The sequence below is a fragment of the Nematostella vectensis genome, chromosome 11 (genome assembly GCF_932526225.1).
Source record: "Nematostella vectensis chromosome 11, jaNemVect1.1, whole genome shotgun sequence".
In the NCBI taxonomy this organism is placed as follows: domain Eukaryota; kingdom Metazoa; phylum Cnidaria; class Anthozoa; order Actiniaria; family Edwardsiidae; genus Nematostella; species Nematostella vectensis.
In genome coordinates, this window is record NC_064044.1 from 4,035,097 (window position 1) to 4,053,426 (window position 18,330).

Sequence of the window (18,330 nt, forward strand, 5' to 3'; positions counted from 1 at the left end):
TTTATAGTCTAAAACCAAGGGTCTAAAACCAACTTACCAACAAATATGCAAATTTTCTTTCCGAGAACATTCAATCGATTTCTTCTCGTCTAAGTCGACTGTCAACTCAGCAGGAACCCGACAACGTACCGAATGTTCTTTCAGGATTACGAATCCAAACATGGCGGGAGAAGCAGAAGGTAGCAACGTGAAAACAGCCTTCGCTATTGCAAACCTATTTATTATTTTTCCAAAAGTAAGATCCTAAGGGAAGCTTTATAAGGGCTTGATTCTGCATCCCCATGAGTTCCTCAAAGAATGATATGCGAAATGCTAGCTTTGCATCAAATGACGACAACACTTCGAAGAGAACTGGATTTTGGGAATATCATGGACTTGCACGCGACGGAATAAATCTCCTTCTAAACAATGGCTTTGAGGAATCGCAGAAGCTCTTCAAAAATCACAGGTTAGACATGATGGATAAATATTGCTGAAAATTGCAGTAAAATGGCTCCAGTTAATTTTGTTTGAGCACAAAGCCTCACCGAATTGGAGCGGCCTTTGTTTGTTTTCGGCGTAAAAACTATCAACTATATTCCCATAGGAATTATTAAAAGCGCCATCTCTTTATTCCCAAACAGTTATATTATTTCTCCAAAAGAAAAGCTAACGATCGTTGTTATTGGCCGATGCATTTATGCTAGCGATTAAGGTAAAAATATTAAAGTCTACGAGACGTAGATACTTTATATTTTTTGCACAATGGCTTTTCCATAACAAATCCCTCTTGTAAATGACCTTAGAGGGCATTACAGGAAAATTATTTCATCACCTGATAATTCCTTATCTATCTTCACCAAAGTCATATGAGAGAAAAAAGGGTTGTCTTTGTTTTTGTATGCTTCAATCGACCATACAAAAATATATTAAATTTTCATCGCAGTGAAACTGATGATGTCATCCAACATTTCGACTCTATGCGGCAGCTGCCACGAAAAAAAAAGAAATGTTTCTTTATAAAATGTTACTTTTTTATTCTATTATCTGTTACGCATTTCTCAAGCTAGCACATACTTTTATTTATTTATTTCAAATTTGTGTTCTTTATTCGTATTTTCTAGCGATGCAATGGAATTGAATTTCAATTTCCACAGACGGGAAATTATTTAATTGCTACTATTCTAGCAGTGCACTATTATTAAAATCACGACGTTTAAACAATCAATCTGATAATGCCAAGAGTCATTTAAAAATCCCATTACATTGTCCCCATCATCTTGGTATACAATATTAACATTAATGTTAATCACAAATTTGAAAGTACTGCAATATTGATGTAGAAACAGATTGCCATAACTAGAATTTTTAATTATTTCTGAACAAAATTTATCATAAAACAAAACATAACATACATATAACAAGCTAACAAAAAATGGTGTATAGAAACATGAAAGTACAAAAGCTCAGTATTCACTCTACTTTTGGGCTGGTACATTTTCAGAACTAAAGTACAATCACGCCCCAAAATGCTTGATAAAACACTCACAAGACAGGGTTTTTATACGTTAGATGCAATCTCGGCTATTTTGTCAGAGGTATCCGCTCCCCCTGATTCAGTGTTGTGGGCTTTAAATTGAGGGACTCAAAAACAACATTGAGAGAGGGGTTGGCTGGGGGTATCTCAAGTGAGAGGGGAGAGCACACACCTATGTTCGCATGGCAGTCCAATGGAGACAATTTTAGACAATAATTATCAAAAGTTTTGGACTTGATTGTAGTGTGAACTTTGTAGTAACAGAGGAAGGGGGGAGCTGGCATTAAAGTGGGTCTTTTGGAGGTTGGGGGAGGGGTGGTTCCTTTGTTACTCCCTGTTGAATCATATTAGGACATGTTTTTTAATGATTATTTATATTAGTTTAGGATACCATCAACTCTCTGCTAACAGATGCTCACATAGCAAATAAAACTTTACTTACATGCACCTTTTCAAAGGTGTAATAAGTTGACTTGAAGGCTTTTTATTCACCTATTTTATTAACACAATACAAAACATGGCGGACTACACGAGGAACTCCATCCGGGTGCGCATGTGCGAAAGATATGCTAATTAACCGGAAGTAAAACTACAACATCCCCTTCTCTAAGCTGAAAAGCTGAAAAATTACATGAGTACAAATGTGACTGGTAGTGTCCAATTAGGGGTGTAAAAAAAACAAAGAACTTTGCAGTACTAATAATAACATAGTTCAATATCTAATGTTTGTGTAGCAAATGCTACAAGTTCAGTCTGTCTGGGGGCTTCACTGTCCGTGTTGATCTGCGTAATGGTGGACCACTTTGGGTAGGTGTGGACTTCGCAGGGGTACCAGGTGTAGACGTCCTTGGCTCTGTTGGGGGTTGGTTGTCGTTAGGTGCTGGTTCTGCTACAGGCTCGTAGTCATCAGTAGCTGAGGTATTATTCAAGCTTAGTTTTTCACCTGTGGGACGAATGTGTCTGCGGTTTCTGGTGAGAGTACTGCCATTGGCCATGTCCACAATGTGCGAGCGTGGGGTTGGCGCAGCGGCTCGAACTATTCCTGGCTCCCATTTGGAGTTGAGGGGGTTGAAGACTCTGACAGCGTCCTGAGGGTAGACAGGCTGTAGACACTTGGAAGTCCTGTCGTAATATGATTTCTGTCGGTCTTGTCTGGCTTGCAGCTTGACATTGGCATCATAGTCAGGTTTGTTCAGTAGTGCATGCCTGGAAGTAGCTGGCAGGTTAGACTGATATATTCTGGAATTTAGCAACTCTGCGGGGTGTGACCCAAAGGGGTTGTTCTCAGGCACAGCATGGCTAGATGTGGGTCTTGCCCTGATTCCTTGCACTTTTGAAGGAGATCCTTGACAGTTTGCACATTTCTCTCTATGAAGCCATTAGCCTCCTTGTAGTATGGGCTTGTAGTTGTATGAATAAATCCATAGGTGCTGCTGAAAACCTTGAATAGAGCAGACGTAAACTGGGTGTCATGTCCTGTGACAAGTTTGTTTGGTATGCCATGTTCCTCAAATATTCCTTTGAGGTGAGCGATGACAGTAGATGATTGGATGTTAGTTAGCTTGCGCACAATTGGGAACTTACTGTAGTAATCAGAGAGTAGTAAGTATGGTGAACCGTTCCAGGAGAATAAGTCAGATGCTAGGGTGTGCCAGGGCCTTGGTGGAACATCATGAGGTATTAGCGGTTCTTTAGTGTTCATGGACTGATTATGCTGACAGGGAGCACAACTCTTGACCATGTTGTCGATGTCGGCATTGATGTTCGCCCAAAAGACTGATCCCTTGGCTCTGAGCTTGCATTTTTCCGCACCCTGGTGTGCATAGTGTAGCTGCTGTAGAACATCTGGTTGCAGGGTCTTTGGAATTACAATTCGGGTACCCTTCAGGACCAATCCATCGGCGACAGTAAGTTCGTCACGATAGTTCCAGTATGGGTGTAGTAACTCAGGGCATTCAGCTCTTTTGTTTGGCCAACCTTGGGCGATGACAGCACGAAGTGAGTGAAGTGTTGTGTCCTTCCTCGTCTCCTCTTGGATCTGCGTTATCCTAGTAGGGCTAGCATTGAGGTGCAAGTGTAGCTCATGTATAGAGACATCAAGTCCAGCGATAGTGTCACCGGGACTTGGGTTAAGTCGTGAGAGGGCGTCGGCCAGGGGTATGTCCTTCCCTGGGACATATCGAATGTCGATGTCGTATTTCTGTATCCGCAGCATCATCCTGGCAATGCGGGGTGGCGCGCTGGCCAGATGCTTTTTGGATATTGCCTCCAGTGGCTTGTGGTCCGTGTGGACCTGGACGTGGCGTCCATAAGCGTAGTAGTGGAATTTCTCGAGACCATGGACGACTGCAAGCATTTCCCTTTCTATGTTGGAGTACCTCCTCTCGGTTTCAGTGAGTAGCTTACTTCTGTACTCCACAGGGCCTTTATCTTGGATGAGTGTCGCGCCGAGGCCACGTTGAGATGCATCCACCTGGATTACGACAGGCTTGGTGCTGTCGAAATACTGCAGCGAGGCTGGCGATGTGATGAGTTTCTTGATGTCATCTACAGCTTTCTGGTGTTCTGGGCACCACTGGAATTGACTACTTTTCCTTGTCAAGTCCCAGAGGACCGCTGCTGTTGAAGCGAGGTTGGGTATGAAACGGCTAAGGTATTGCGTCATACCTAGGAAGACTTGGAGATCGGTGAGGCTCGTTGAAGGATCCATGTTGTTGATGGCTTCAACCTTAGCAGGGTCAAGTTTCAGACCATCTGCACTTAGGGTGTGTCCGAAGAAGACAAGTTCCTTGCTGGCAATTTTGCATTTGTCAGCATTGAATTTCAGACCAGTTTCACGGGCACGCTCCATTACTGCTTTCAGGTTATTGTCATGCTCCTTACGGTTGCGTCCGTAAACAACTATGTCATCTGTGATGCCTGTCACCCCAGGTAAGTCACCAAAGGTTTCATCTACCTTCTTTTGGAAGATGTCCTGAGCACAAATCAGGCCAAAGGGTAGTCGTAGGAATCTGAATCTTCCATGGGGAGAGTTGAATGTTGTATAGAGTGAGCTTTCCTGGTCAAGCTTTATGTTCCAATAACCGCTGCGGGCGTCAACTATGGAGAAGTACTCGGATCCACTTAGCTTTGATAAGACTTCATCAAGAGTGGGTGTACGATGATGTGGACGTTTGATGGCGCAGTTGAGGTCCTTTGGATCAAGGCAGAGTCGTATGGAGCCATTCCGCTTTGTGGAACAGACTAGCGAGTTGACCCAGTCAGTGGGTTCATCAACCTTGGTGATGATTCCTTGCTGTACGAGGGATTCCAACTCCTTGCGCAGAGGCTCCTGAAGTGCTTCAGGGACTCGTCGTGGCGGGTGAACCACAGCGGGTACTGTAGGGTCAAGTGTGATATGGAACTCTCCGCTGAAGCATCCGATGCCTTCGAAGCAGTCAGCATACTGTCTTAGTAGAGCTGCCTTTGCCTCAGGGTCATCCTTGGGTACTTGAGCTGGTCGTATTTCGGCTGGCTCAGCCTGGTCTTTGCTTAGACTGTGGTTAAGGGTTACAAGCTTCATTGCAGTACATGTGGGTAGTCCTAGGATTGTAGGTCCTGTCGTGTTTACAACATGAAATTCATGAGGGCTGGACTGACCGTTATGTAGTAAAGTGAGGTTGCAGGTACCGTAGTGTTGTACTTCATGGCCTCCATATGCTGTTATCCTTGTATCTGATGGGGCTAAGCTGAGGGGCTTGCCGTCTATGTCGCAGAGTGACTCTGGATAGATGTGCTTGTAGTTGCTTAATGGGATCACATTTCCTTCAGCACCAGTGTCAATCTTGCATAATAGTGGTAGTGTCCCGTTATTCGAGTTAACCTGTATGTTGACGAGCGCTTGAGTGATCTGTCGAGACATACTATCAATGGTCAGAGAGTGAAAATATAACTGTGGGGAATCTAGGGGCTCAGGTGCAGTGCTAGCATTCTCATTGCTGAGGGTGTTTATCTGTTGCTTTGATTTGTTCCGGTTTCCCCGCCTGCCTCTTCCCCTCGGGGTGGGACCTTGGGGTTTGGTGGAACGGCAAACCTTGGCCCAGTGGTTTGGTTTCCCACAGTTGCTGCATTTTGTTCCGTTTGCGGGGCACAGGGATTTTTGTGTCACATTATGGCTAGTGCCACAGTTCCCACAAGTTTGTATTTGTTTATTTTCACGTGAGTGTGTCTTGGGATGTGAAGAAGGGCTTTTGTGGGTTGTTGCGTGTACAGGTATAGTGTTTGTGCCTCTAATATCTTGTAACTGAGCCGAAGTGGCTTCCTCAGTCCTGGCTATGTCTATTGCCTTAGCGAGCGTTAGAGTTTTGTCTAACTCGAGGAGTTTAGCCTGGACACGTGGGCGGCGAGACCCGAAAATTAGAGCGTCAATAATGTGTTCGTCTACATTATCATACCTGCATTCGCTGGCTAGCAATCTTACTTTCTTTATAAATGAATCCACTGGTTCATCGTCCTTTTGCTTCAGAGTGCGTAGTTTAAATCGTGCTAAGCGAAAATTGCTCTTGGGGGCGACGTATTCTTCAAACTTCTCCCAGTAAGTTGACAGCTTTTTCTTCTCGTCTGAGGTTAGCGACCACGTAGAAACTAATTCAATTCCTTCTTCTCCCGTCCATATCAACAGATAACTGACCTTTTCTTCCTCCGATTTGGACTTAAGCGGGCCAGAAAAGTACAATTCGACGGTTGCCTTGAACTTTTTTAGCGCTTGTTGAAGATCGGTTGCATTCCAGTCCATACGAGGGCTAGTGAGTCCAGTGAGTTCGGCCATTTTCCTTGTGTAAACTTGCTAGATTTCTCGTAAAATACCGACCTGGTATGTTTGAGAGTGATTTTCCTTCAGTTTGCTTCTGACACCATGTAATAAGTTGACTTGAAGGCTTTTTATTCACCTATTTTATTAACACAGTACAAAACATGGCGGACTACACGAGGAACTCCATCCGGGTGCGCATGTGCGAAAGATATGCTAATTAACCGGAAGTAAAACTACAACAAAAGGGTTCTGGTTATGTTGCTAAAAGAGAGTTTTAAAGCTCTGTATTGCTTGCTTTGTAGTAATGGTAGCCCTCTGATGAGTGCAGGGTCAGGGATGGTGGATTTTGTTGTAAGTATTACAATTAGTATTAATATGAAGACAATGCATCAACTAAGCCATATTACCCTACTTTTAATATGAGTAAAAACCTTAAGAGTTTTTTTTTCTTTCTGATTTAGCAAGCCATTCTTACATTTGAGGATGACCAGTTAGATCGAGCCCTTGAAAGCCTCAAAAGAGCTCAGAAAACCTGCTGTGTTGAAGGGAGTAAAAAGACAGGTTTGGCCATGGATGAGCGTCTGATGCGCCAGATCCTGTATGCTGACTGTGAGTTGTATATGGCGTTGTTAACCTTTTTAAAACAAGGTAAGTGAGGGTTAAGAATTAGATGCATAATTTATCCAACTCACAGTAGAGGCTATCCATCCAGCAACATGGTCTGATATAGTGGTTGGGTTCCCCCCCACCCCTATTTGAGGAAAACAACAAAAGAACAATGAATCTGCACCACCCTTCTTAAAATCCATCCAACATTTTTTTATTTGGGTCTAGCCTTGGAGCTGTAAGCTAGTGCTTTGTTGAGGTCGTGACCAAATGCCAAAAAGTGTGAGGCATGCTCAGATCATTTTTCCATGGCGAGTAGGCAGTAACTTACAATTGGCCCGCCCTCCATCCCTCCTTCATTTTCTGGCAAAAAATTTTACTTAAAATGTGAAGAAAATTATGAAATTGTAAGCAAGAAAAGCCCCACAGATAACAAATCTTTATTGCTTTTTTTTTCATTGCTCCAGGCATCACAGATTATATAAAGGGTGGCTATCTTATGCGACGTGCATGGAAGCTTTATGATAAGTGTTACCGTGAGATTAGTGCTATTGGTGGCCCTTTCCTCAGCTGGGCACCTGAACTTGTTAGGGTGCAGGAAAACGGCGCATCCGAGTCAAGTCAGGAAGAGATTTCAGACACTATGGTAAGGCGACATGACAGAAAAACATGACCTGACGCTTCAAATAAGCACATTTCACATCGAATAAGGCGGAGAATTTCTCCGAGTACTTAGTAACTTATAGCAAACAAAATATCAAGTGCAACTTTTTTAAATTGATGCGACTTTTTGTAAAGTGGCATTGAAATTTGAGCTTTTCGTCCCTGAGCTTAAAAAGCCAAAATCTGGTTATGTGCACTTCGGACTCACGTTATTTTTGTTTTAAAAATCAGTCCGTAATACAAGGAGCCTATGGCCACTGAAAAAATTGTGTCTTCTCTCTCTATCTGGAATTGTGCGTTTTTTAGGTTTTTCCGCCATGTCTGGTAAGGCTGGTAAAAGGCATTTATTCTCGTTTGATATATAAATGTTAGGAACCTGTTAATCTTTTTAAGAGCATTATTGAATCTCTGATACTAATAGAAAGGTTCTGCCCTTTTCATCACTGTAATATTCTTGATATGGCCGAAAACAAAACATTTCCCAATAACCCAAAATGAAAGCCAGCTATCAGGCTAGCTTTGATATATAATTTGTTTTTTTTAGATTGATGAAGAGCTAGACTATCCTATGGATGAACTTCCTGGCCCGTCAAGTCAATCAAAAGAATATGCTGTAACCGCTGAAGCCCTTTGTCACCTCCAGGCGGCCGTATCTTGCGGTTATGGCCTGTTCCATCTAGCCATCTCACTTGTCCCACCAAAGCTCTTAAAGTTTTGTCAATTGTTGGGATTTTCTGGCAATAGAGATGTAGGCCTACAGGCCCTGCAGATAGCCAGTCAGAGTGAAGATATGAAAGCTCCCGTTGCCAGGTAAGCTCAGAGTATGCTTTTGAAATGGATCCATGTTCCTAAAGAAGAATGTCAGGGATTCCAAAAAAAGATTATTCACTCACTCCAAAACTTCACGAATGACTACGAATTCAACTGCAATAATTATTCTTCTCAATCGACACTGAGCTTTAAATGTTCTTTAAGAATACTCAATAGTGTATACTACACCTTTTGCTGTTCATTTGCGGCAATATACGATCAATAACAGTAATATACATTCATTTTTGTCAAAAAGCACACCATTCTTTAGTGATATTTACATCACCAGTAACATTCAGTCACAAAAATTGAAAGTCATTCGCATTTTTATGTCCATTTTAACAATGAAAAAATCACAAATGTTTCAAGTTATTTTGTTTCTTTGATGATGTTTATTTTATAGCTGACATAAAACAGATAAAAAAAAGCCTTTTGTACAGCAGGAGAATCCCTGTTGGCATCCCTCTACTTTTAAACCACAGGCCTTGTTTAAATTACCACTGACATGCCCATACCCAGGATTTTTTCGGGGGGTCACAAAATTCGAAAAAATGGACCTAATTTTTCCGGGGGGGGGGGGGGGGGGGGCATGGAAAAAGTTCTCTGATAAAAATTTGACAACCAGCGAAAAAAAAAAAAAAAAAACAACGATTTTTTATGCCTTTGCAGTATCTCCATGGGACGTTTATTGTCGGATTTGACTAGATACAGGAGTGATCTAGCTTATGCTTTATAGTTTTGTCTACAAATAGCATATCTATTGAGAACCGAAAGTTGACCTTCAACAGTTGTGGGGGGTACGTTCGCATCCCCTGCACCCCCCTGGGTACGGGCCTGACTAAGCTATTGGTTCTTGTGCGACTGAGATACTGTATGTATGTGTCCTGTCATGCGGTGTGGGGTGGGTCAAAACTGAAAAGACCTTTCACAACTCTCTTACAGTAAGTATTTAAACATGTGTCTTTTTTTCAGACTGACACTACTCTGGTATCATGCCGTCATCAGGCCGTTTATTGCTCTCGACGAGGGCAGTAATGAGGAAGGTGAGTGTCATGTTATCATGTCGAGTGTAATTATGTTAATCATGTTATTCCCAAATAAGACAATTTCTTTGGATTCGCCAAGGTCATGCAACAAGGAAAATAGCTATAACTCATGGATAAGTTCTGTCCACTTTATCTATTGATTATGTCCCTGGCTTTCTTCAGCAGCTAGTGACAGTCAGTCAGTGTCAGCTGGGCACTTGAGTATCACAGGCGGTCAGTTGTCTTCTGCTTTATTGTTAGTTTGGAAAAATTGAAATATTGTTTGTCACGAACACTTTAATACAACTGTTAACACAAAATAGCCATATGTTGTATCACAATATAGTTTGTAATTGAAAATCTCTGCCTCCCTCTCTCTCTCTCTCTCTCTCTCTCTCTCTCTCTCTCTCTCTCTCTCTCTCTCTCTCTCTCTCTCTCTCTCTCTCTCTCTCTCTCTCTCTCTCTTAATATTTTTTAAATATATACTTGTTCAGAATTTAAATAAAAAAAATTGTTACTATCAAATGAAAAATATGTTATATTAACTATTCAGTGGAATTCATAAAATCTGGCTTCCAACATTTCCATTTGTCCAGCCACCTTACAGGTTCAAATGCAGTTATTTTGTATCTATATCTCAAGCTAGTCAAACTGCAGCGTTCATATAGAAAGATCCAGCTGAAACATGGACCATAATAATAGTAATGTTGTATATATATTTTTTATTTGTTGATTAATGTTGCATGACTGTACAAAATATCTAGGTCTTGCCGATGCCACAGCAATATTGGAAGAGTCTTCACAAGAGTACCCCTCATCTGCCGTATTCTTATTTTTTAAAGGACTTGTTTCCAGACTTAAGGTAATTATTGTTTGCATGGGGTAGGCTTGAAAGATGCAATAGTAAGGGCAACCCCCCTTCCTTTGCAAAAAATATAATCCCATCCCTAGATAAAATGAAAAAAGAACACGAAAGCACTCTAAGAAAAGAGGCCAGCAAAATCTGCACACAAGAAAACTGTCAATGGGATAATAATAGTATTAACCTTGTGTGAGGACCAGACAGACTTCTTTATAAACCTGGTGTTGCTGCATCCTTTGAAACCCAGAGATATTTTCCACTAACATATCACTGACAAGAACAGGGTACAACGACCTTGAACAAAATTGATGCCGATAGTGAGCAAAGTCTTGCATCCTAAACTTACAATGGACCACAAATTTGCATAACCAGCATAGCAAAACAATGGAAATATAGAGAGTGCTACCTCCAATAATTCCTTCTTTACTTACACTACTTTTTCTCCTTGACATGACAGGGTGACGCAAGGCTTGCACTACAAGAATTCCATGAAGCTATGTTGGCAGCTGCCGACCAAAAGGAAATAGCACTCATCTGTCAATATGAGATAGGTACTGTACACCTCTCATTACAGGGCTAATATGTCAATATGAGATAGGTATTGTACCCCTCTCATTACAGGGCTAATATGTCAATATGAGATAGGTACTGAACACCTCTTATTACAGGGCTAATATGTCAATATGAGATAGGTATTGTACCCCTCTCATTACAGGGCTAATATGTCAATATGAGATGGGTACTGAACACCTCTTATTACAGGGCTAATATGTCAATATGAGATAGGTACTGAACCCCTCTTATTACAGGGCTAATCTGTCAATATGAGATAGGTACTAAACCCCTCTTATTACAGGACTAATATGTCAATATGAGATAGGTACTGTACACCTCTTATTACAGGGCTAATCTGTCAATATGAGATAGGTATTGTACCCCTCTTATTAAAGGGTCTCAGGCTTACAGTAGCTTATTTTATAAGCACCATCTTTACAACGATGCCTCATTATTGAGTTTTATTTAAAAAAAGTCCTGATAAAAGAAAGCCCCTTACATTTTCTGTAAATTATAAACTACTTAATGATGACAATACTAATGTGGCATTTCTGGTTGGCAAATTAAAACCAAAATAATAGAAAAAAATCAGAAAAGTATGCGCCCGTCACACCAGAGAATCACGAAAAAATAAATCTTTGACTGACGCTAAACTGTTTCTGACAAAAGAATTGGCTTTTTCAGAAGCACTGAATAAGTTGCTTTTTGTTGCTGTTATTTTGCTGCTAAAACCTGAGGATGTGCTGGTTTGCCACCCAAATAGTCACGTGATCTCTTAGTTCAAGGCCCCTATTGTGTATAATCCTTTAATGTACGGTTGACTCGGGTGATATTTTGTTTCCAGTTGGGTTAGGATTTAACAACAGCACTAATATGCTTATATACTCTTTCCATGATATCAATGATGCAAAATGGCTCTATCAGTAACTAGACTGGACGTGGACTGAGCTCAATGTTTTCACCAGCCCTAAGATGATTGGTTTTGATTTTCCTTATGTGTTTTTAAAAATTAAACTCTTTCCTTTTATAGGGTGGTGCCATCTCCTTCAGCTTGAATGGGAGTATGCCTTGCCTGCTTTTTTCAGGTAACTCGCCTCCTGCTGTACCCTTGCCCTGTCCTTACCTATCCTCTCTCACTGTACCCTCAGTAGGCCACGCCTGTACTCCCCATGGTTTCCAGTCCTGCACTACTTGTCCACGCCCTGCCTACTGACACTATGCCCTCTGCCACACCCGGCCCGGCCCTACCCTATCCACGGTTACTGTATCCCCACTAGGCCATGCCTGTATATCCCTTCCTCTGCCGCTTGTTCATGGCTTGCCTTGCCTTTACCCACGACGGTATTGAGAAGCAAAAAATATTTTTTTTCTATGTATTTTTTACAGAATGGCATCTTCTTTCTCATATACTTTTTGAACTATTTACTCAACCTTCCTTTCCTTTTCTGTTATTTATGTGCTTTTTCCTGTAAAAGGTTGAAGGAGGACTCGAAATGTATTTTTTACAGAATGGCATCTTCTTTCTCATATACTTTTTTAACTATTTACTCAACCTTCCTTTCCTTTTCTGTTATTTATGTGCTTTTTCCTGTAAAAGGTTGAAGGAGGACTCGAAATGGTCTCAAGGTTACTATGCGTATCTATGTGGAGGTAAGTAAAAAAAGTTTTTGCCTCCCTCGACTCTTTGTTGCATCTTTGTTGCTTATCTTTTGGCTTCTTGTTTTCATTTTGTAGTTACTATCGGACTTCTGGGTAGCACAACTGAAGCCCAGACACAATTCAAATCTATCTCTAAACTTGTAAAAAAGAAGACCCCATTGGAGGAATTTCTATGTAGAAAGGTAAGTCTAGCATGTTGAACTAAGAAGCGATGTGAACTAAGAAGTTGTGTTGGAGTGTGAGAGATTATGGGATGTTTGAGGGGGTGTTAGTGATGGAAAGTTGGAAAAAAGGAAGTGTGGGATGGAGAGTTTGAAGGAAGAAGAATGGGTTTGTCAGAAAAGGGTAGGATTAGAGGGCTGGAAGAGGAAGGGTGGAACGATTATGGTGAGGAAGAGTTGGAAAGAGGAAGGGTGGACGGTGGTATAGATAGGGAAATGGAAGGTACAAGGGTAGGATGATTGCAAGGATAAAGAGTTGGAAAGAGGGAAGGTGGAAGGTTTTGAAAATGAGTGTGTATGTAGAGTTGGAAAGATGATTGGAAAAGGGAGGGTGTGGTGGGGACTAGAAGGAATCAGAATGGGAGGGCGAGGAAATGGTAGGGGATAAGGATGAGCGAGATTTGGAGAGAGGAGACAAGCGTGTTATATTTTTCAACTTCTGTTATGGTTTTATTTCTTCTTTCTTTCAAATTCTTGACATTTATAAACTTAACCTTATTTCTGATTCAGGCAGCTTTGTACAAAAAGACCCCACCAAGTGAAGATGACTGTCTTCTGTTAGCGCTGGAACTACTCTATGTATGGAGAGCATTCTACACGTGTAGTCAGCCTGTTTTACATAAAATGCTACAAGGTGAGTCATGCAATCTCCCGTCGGGCTACCAAGACAAGTAACACAAGACCTAGGTCACGCTATCTGTACAAGTAACACAATCACTAGGTCACGCTATCTGTACATGTAACACAATCACTAGGTCACACTATCTGTACAAGTAACACAATCACTAGGTCATGCTATCTGTACAAGTAACACAAGCACAAGGTCACGCTATCTGTACATGTAACACAAGCACTAGGTCACGCTATCTGTACATGTAACACAATCACTAGGCCACGCTATCTGTACATGTAACACAAGCACTAGGTCACGCTATCTGTACATGTAACACAATCACTAGGTCACGCTATCTGTACAAGTAACACAATCACTAGGTCACGCTATCTGTACAAGTAACACAAGCACAAGGTCACGCTATCTGTACATGTAACACAAGCACTAGGTCACGCTATCTGTACATGTAACACAAGCACTAGGTCACGCTATCTGTACAAGTAACACAAGCACAAGGTCACGCTATCTGTACAAGTAACACAAGCACAAGGTCACGCTATCTGTACAAGTAAGACAATCACTAGGTAACACAATCAGTAAATAGTAACACAGTCAATAGGTCACGCTATGATTACTTAGTAACACAATCTTTAGGTCACATCAGTACAAGTAACACAATCATTAGATCACCCTATCATTTCAAGAAACACAATCACTAGATGCTTTCAGTACATGTAACGCATAAATTAAGGTCACGCTATCAGTAGATGTACCACGATCTTAAGGTCACGCTTTCGTTACATGCCACCAATTTCTAGTTCACGCTCTAGGTGTATGTAACAGTCTCTAGGTCACGGGTTCATGTACGGGTACATCGGTACATGTAACACATGTTACACAATCACGTTATCGGTAAATGGTAACACAATCTCAAGGTCAGGCTAGCGTTGTATGTCACACAATATCTACGTCACGCTATCTGTATATGTAACACATTCCTTGCATCCCGCCGTCGGTTCACATCGGACTACTTATGCGTTCTCATGTTGTCGATGTTCAACATCCCCAGACTTGCGGAACTCAAAGCCAAGCCCTCAGCTGATTCCCCTAAGATCGCTCATCCAGGGCTCAGTACATCAGATCCTTCGAAACGATGAGTTGGCAGTACAGGTAATATTGTGCTTTTTTAAAAGGACGAACCTCGCACAAAAGACCGGAGTATGTTTTTTAATACCAATTTTATACTACTAAAACAGTTTTTTTTCTCTGTCATTATTCCAACTTGTTTCAATAAATTTTCTAGCTCCAGTGCTCTTAGAACTACGTGCATATTTTAATAATTTTAAACAAATACAAAAAGCCCAAATAGTCGTGTTCGTGAACCAGTCTGCCCTGAAGAAGTCTTATTAAAGACGAAAATTTGGCAGAGTCGAATTCCAGTTTTTGGTGTATAGTAATTTTAAACAGTTACATAAAACCTCAGGAGGTAGGGGAGAGCGCTTATTCGAGGGAGGCGCTTTTTCGAAAGAGGTGTTTATCCGAGTAAATGAGGTATACTACACGTGTTGTATTTCAGTGTTTTACAGACGCGCTGGTAAAGTCTGGTCGCTCGCCCCCAGACCCCCACGTACCGCCGTTCGCGACGTATGAACTTGGAGTTCTCTACGCACAAAAAGAAAGGGTAGGTGTTTAATGGTCAAATAAAGAATTCTCCTTAGTACATCGTGGCTCAAAACAGTATTCAGGTGAAGAGAATTGACATTTTGATTTTTGTTCCATCTCCGCAGACCGCTGAAAAGGGGGAGGAGCTACTTAAACGTGTCAAGGTAAGGACCCATGCCCTACTCGGGTGCTCTGAGCACAGAAAACCCGTAAGGACTTGTTAATTAAATTGTTTACCCTGGATCGCATTCACTTGCTTCTAGAACATTCGATGTTTGAAAATGAATTTAAGGAGTGTTACTAGAGTTTCCTTGTGCAGAGATACATACCCATCGAATAAAGGTGTACTTTATTTGAGGCTCGCCCTTGCATAATGACCTTTTGGGTATTTTCTCTTTCTCGAAAGTTAAGCTCTGGCAGCCGCCATTGTATCATCGTAGAAAAATATTAACCAATAAGAAAGCATCCATTTCCGTCTGCTGATTTGAGATAGAATTCAATTTTCAATTGTCTCCTTAACCGCGATGTTAAAGAATATCGACTAGCCACAAGGTCTAATTGCTAGGAAACCTCAGAATAACCACCCGTGATTGAAGTCTGATACTTCACTAATGACAAGTTATTAGATACATCTCAGTTACTTGTTGTAATCAGACGATGGAATTGGATTCTTTGTGTGACCCGTTATTGCGCAGAAGCTTAAATTGGCGGCCTCCTCTAACTTTGTATCTTTTTAGGATCAGTTCAGCGGTTACGACTTCGAGAACCGCCTTGGCTTCCGTGTTCACGCGGCCCTCGCGAGGATCGAGGAGAAAAAGCTTTCCCAACCATCCACGCGAAAAAAGACTCCATAGGAGAAAGATGGGTCTAGTTTGGTTGTAGTTAGAAGTGCGTATAATATTTATTAACCTTAAACGAGTGTGTAACACTTGGACTTGTAAGATAACTGGACACAATGGCCAGTGAATGGTTGTGTTTTACGCTTTAAATTTCTTAGCCTCCATTTTGATGATTCACTGTTTATAAATCAATTTAATGCCAATTAGTGTAAATGAAAAATGATAAGTTTTAGATAGAATAAAATGCCACACTTAGAGCCCATTTGCACAAGGCAAAATTTTGTTTGTTTTGCAAAAGTATCTCCCAATAACAAGCCTTTTTTTCAGATAATCAAAACAAAAATTGTCAGATTTTACCAAAACTTCTAAGAAGCGTGTGTTGCTTTGGTTGCCACGAAAATATTGGTATTTCGAAAACTCGTTTTTGTTGGTAGCATCATGGCTCTAAGAGATCACGTGAGAGATCACGTGACTGTTTGGGCGGCAAACAAACACGCTAAGGCTTTTAGAGGCAAAATAGCAGCCACCAAAAGCAACTTATTTAGCACTGAGGAAGAGAGCCAGACTTTTTTATAGAAAAGGTTTTAGTTACATTTGAATATTTTATTTTTTTCGTCGTTCAATGGTGTGACAGGCGCAGTCATTTATGTGATTACTTTGGTTTGAATTTGCCACACAGAAAGGTCATATCCTCTATTCATTTAATTGAACGATAAAAACGCACTTATCGCCGCCCTTCGCGGTGGAAAGGCATTAGAAATTCGTAGAAGCTAGTGCAACCACGGTTCAAATGGAGAAAACTTGGGAATTTTGTCAAGATTCATCAAAACTTTTTCGTTCTAGTGTAAATGGAGCCTTAGATGTTCTGATTTGCTTGTAAAACAAACACTACTGTGTTGTAGTTGAGAGCACAGAAAAAAAAATAACAGACGATAGTCCTTTCGGCTTATACTTGATATCTATTTATATGAAGTTGTCTATTTACTTCTTGCATACAAAAATAAATGGCTCTAGATGTCATTTAGAAAATCTATGTGTTTAAAATATTCACTGTAACAAAGTGGAGTCGTGTGTCCCGTTCTATTCCTTATGTCAGCGTTATGTACAGTTGACAGCAATAAAGTTGATGCTGGATATGTCAGAAGCTCGGGCGTACCGTGGGGAGGCATACTGGATCCAAATAGAAATTACGTTTTCTATTGTTAAATCACAATTCTCATTGTTCACACGCGTCTGCTTATCACCTACGCGCACTGTCTATTGTTAGATCACAATTCTGATTGATCACGCGTCTTTTCATCACCTACGGACACTGTCTGTTGTTAGATCACAATTCTTATTGATCACGCGCATCTGCTCATCACCTACGCGCACTGTCTATTGTTAGATCACAATTCTGATTGATAACGCGCGTCTGCTTACACCTACGAGCACTGTTTATTGTTTTATCATAATTCTGATTGTTCACGCACGTCTGCTCATCACCTACGCGCACTTTATTGTTATCACAATTCTAATTGATCACGCGCGTCTGCTCATTACCTACGCGCACTGTTTATTGTTAGATCACAATTCTGATTGACCACGCGCGTCTGCTCATCACCTACGCGCACTGTTTATTGTTATCACAATTCTGGTTGTTCACGCGCGTCTGCTCATCACCTACGCGCACTGTTTATTGTTATTACAATTCTGGTTGTTCACGCGCGTCTGCTCATTACCTACGCGCACTGTTTGTTAGATCACAATTCTGATTGACCCGCGCGTCTGCTCATCACCTATGCGCACTGTTTATTGTTATCACAATTCTGATTGATCACGCGCGTCTGCCCATTACCTACGCGCACTGTCTATTGTTTTATCATAATTCTGATTGACCACGCGCGTCTGCTCACCACCTTCGCGCACTGTTTATTGTTATCACAATTCTGATTGATCACGCGCGTCTGCCCAGTACCTACGCGCACTGTCTATTGTTTTATCATAATTCTGATTGTTCACGAGCGTCTGTTCATTACCTACGCGCATTGTTTATTTTTATCATAATTCTCATTGATCACGCGCGTCTGCCCATTACCTACGCGCACTGTCTATTTTTTTAGATCACAATTCTGATTGTTCACGCGCGTCTACTCACCACCTGCGCGCACTGTTTTTTGTTATCACAATTCTGATTGTTCACGCGCGTCTGACGTTACATACGCGCACTGTCTATTGTTATATCACAATTCTAATTGATCAGCGCGGTTACTTATACCTACGGGCACTGTCAATAGTTAAATCACAATTCTGATTGTTCACGCGCGTCTGCTAATTACCTACGCGCAATGTCTATTGTTAGATCACTTTTTTATGGACCGCGCGCGTCTGCTCATTACCTATGCGCACTGTCTATTGTTAGATCACAATTCTCATTGATCACGCGCGTCTTCTTATCACATATGCACACTGTCTCGCACTTTCTATTGTTAGATCACAATTCTGATTGATCACAATTATAAATGGGA

General features: G+C 41.3%; 1 protein-coding gene across 2 annotated transcripts; it reads left to right on the forward strand.

Moving 5' to 3' along the window:
* The first annotated feature begins 120 nt into the window (after positions 1 to 120).
* LOC5507732 (tetratricopeptide repeat protein 39C) lies at positions 121 to 16,959 on the forward strand. Of its 2 annotated transcripts, XM_032376425.2 has the most exons (17): positions 121 to 448; positions 6,611 to 6,659; positions 6,770 to 6,956; positions 7,382 to 7,560; positions 8,122 to 8,387; positions 9,360 to 9,430; positions 9,596 to 9,646; positions 10,177 to 10,274; positions 10,732 to 10,825; positions 11,860 to 11,914; positions 12,427 to 12,479; positions 12,564 to 12,670; positions 13,220 to 13,343; positions 14,392 to 14,492; positions 14,899 to 15,003; positions 15,110 to 15,148; positions 15,722 to 16,959. In XM_032376425.2, the coding sequence occupies exons 1-17, from the start codon at positions 282 to 284 to the stop codon at positions 15,836 to 15,838; spliced, it is 1,863 nt and encodes a 620-aa protein (XP_032232316.1). In that variant the 5' UTR covers positions 121 to 281; the 3' UTR covers positions 15,839 to 16,959. The 2 variants fall into 2 exon arrangements, with proteins under 2 accessions (XP_032232316.1, XP_032232317.1); XM_032376426.2 differs by lacking the exon at positions 9,596 to 9,646 and having other exon boundaries at positions 122 to 448.
* Positions 16,960 to 18,330: the final 1,371 nt, after the last annotated feature.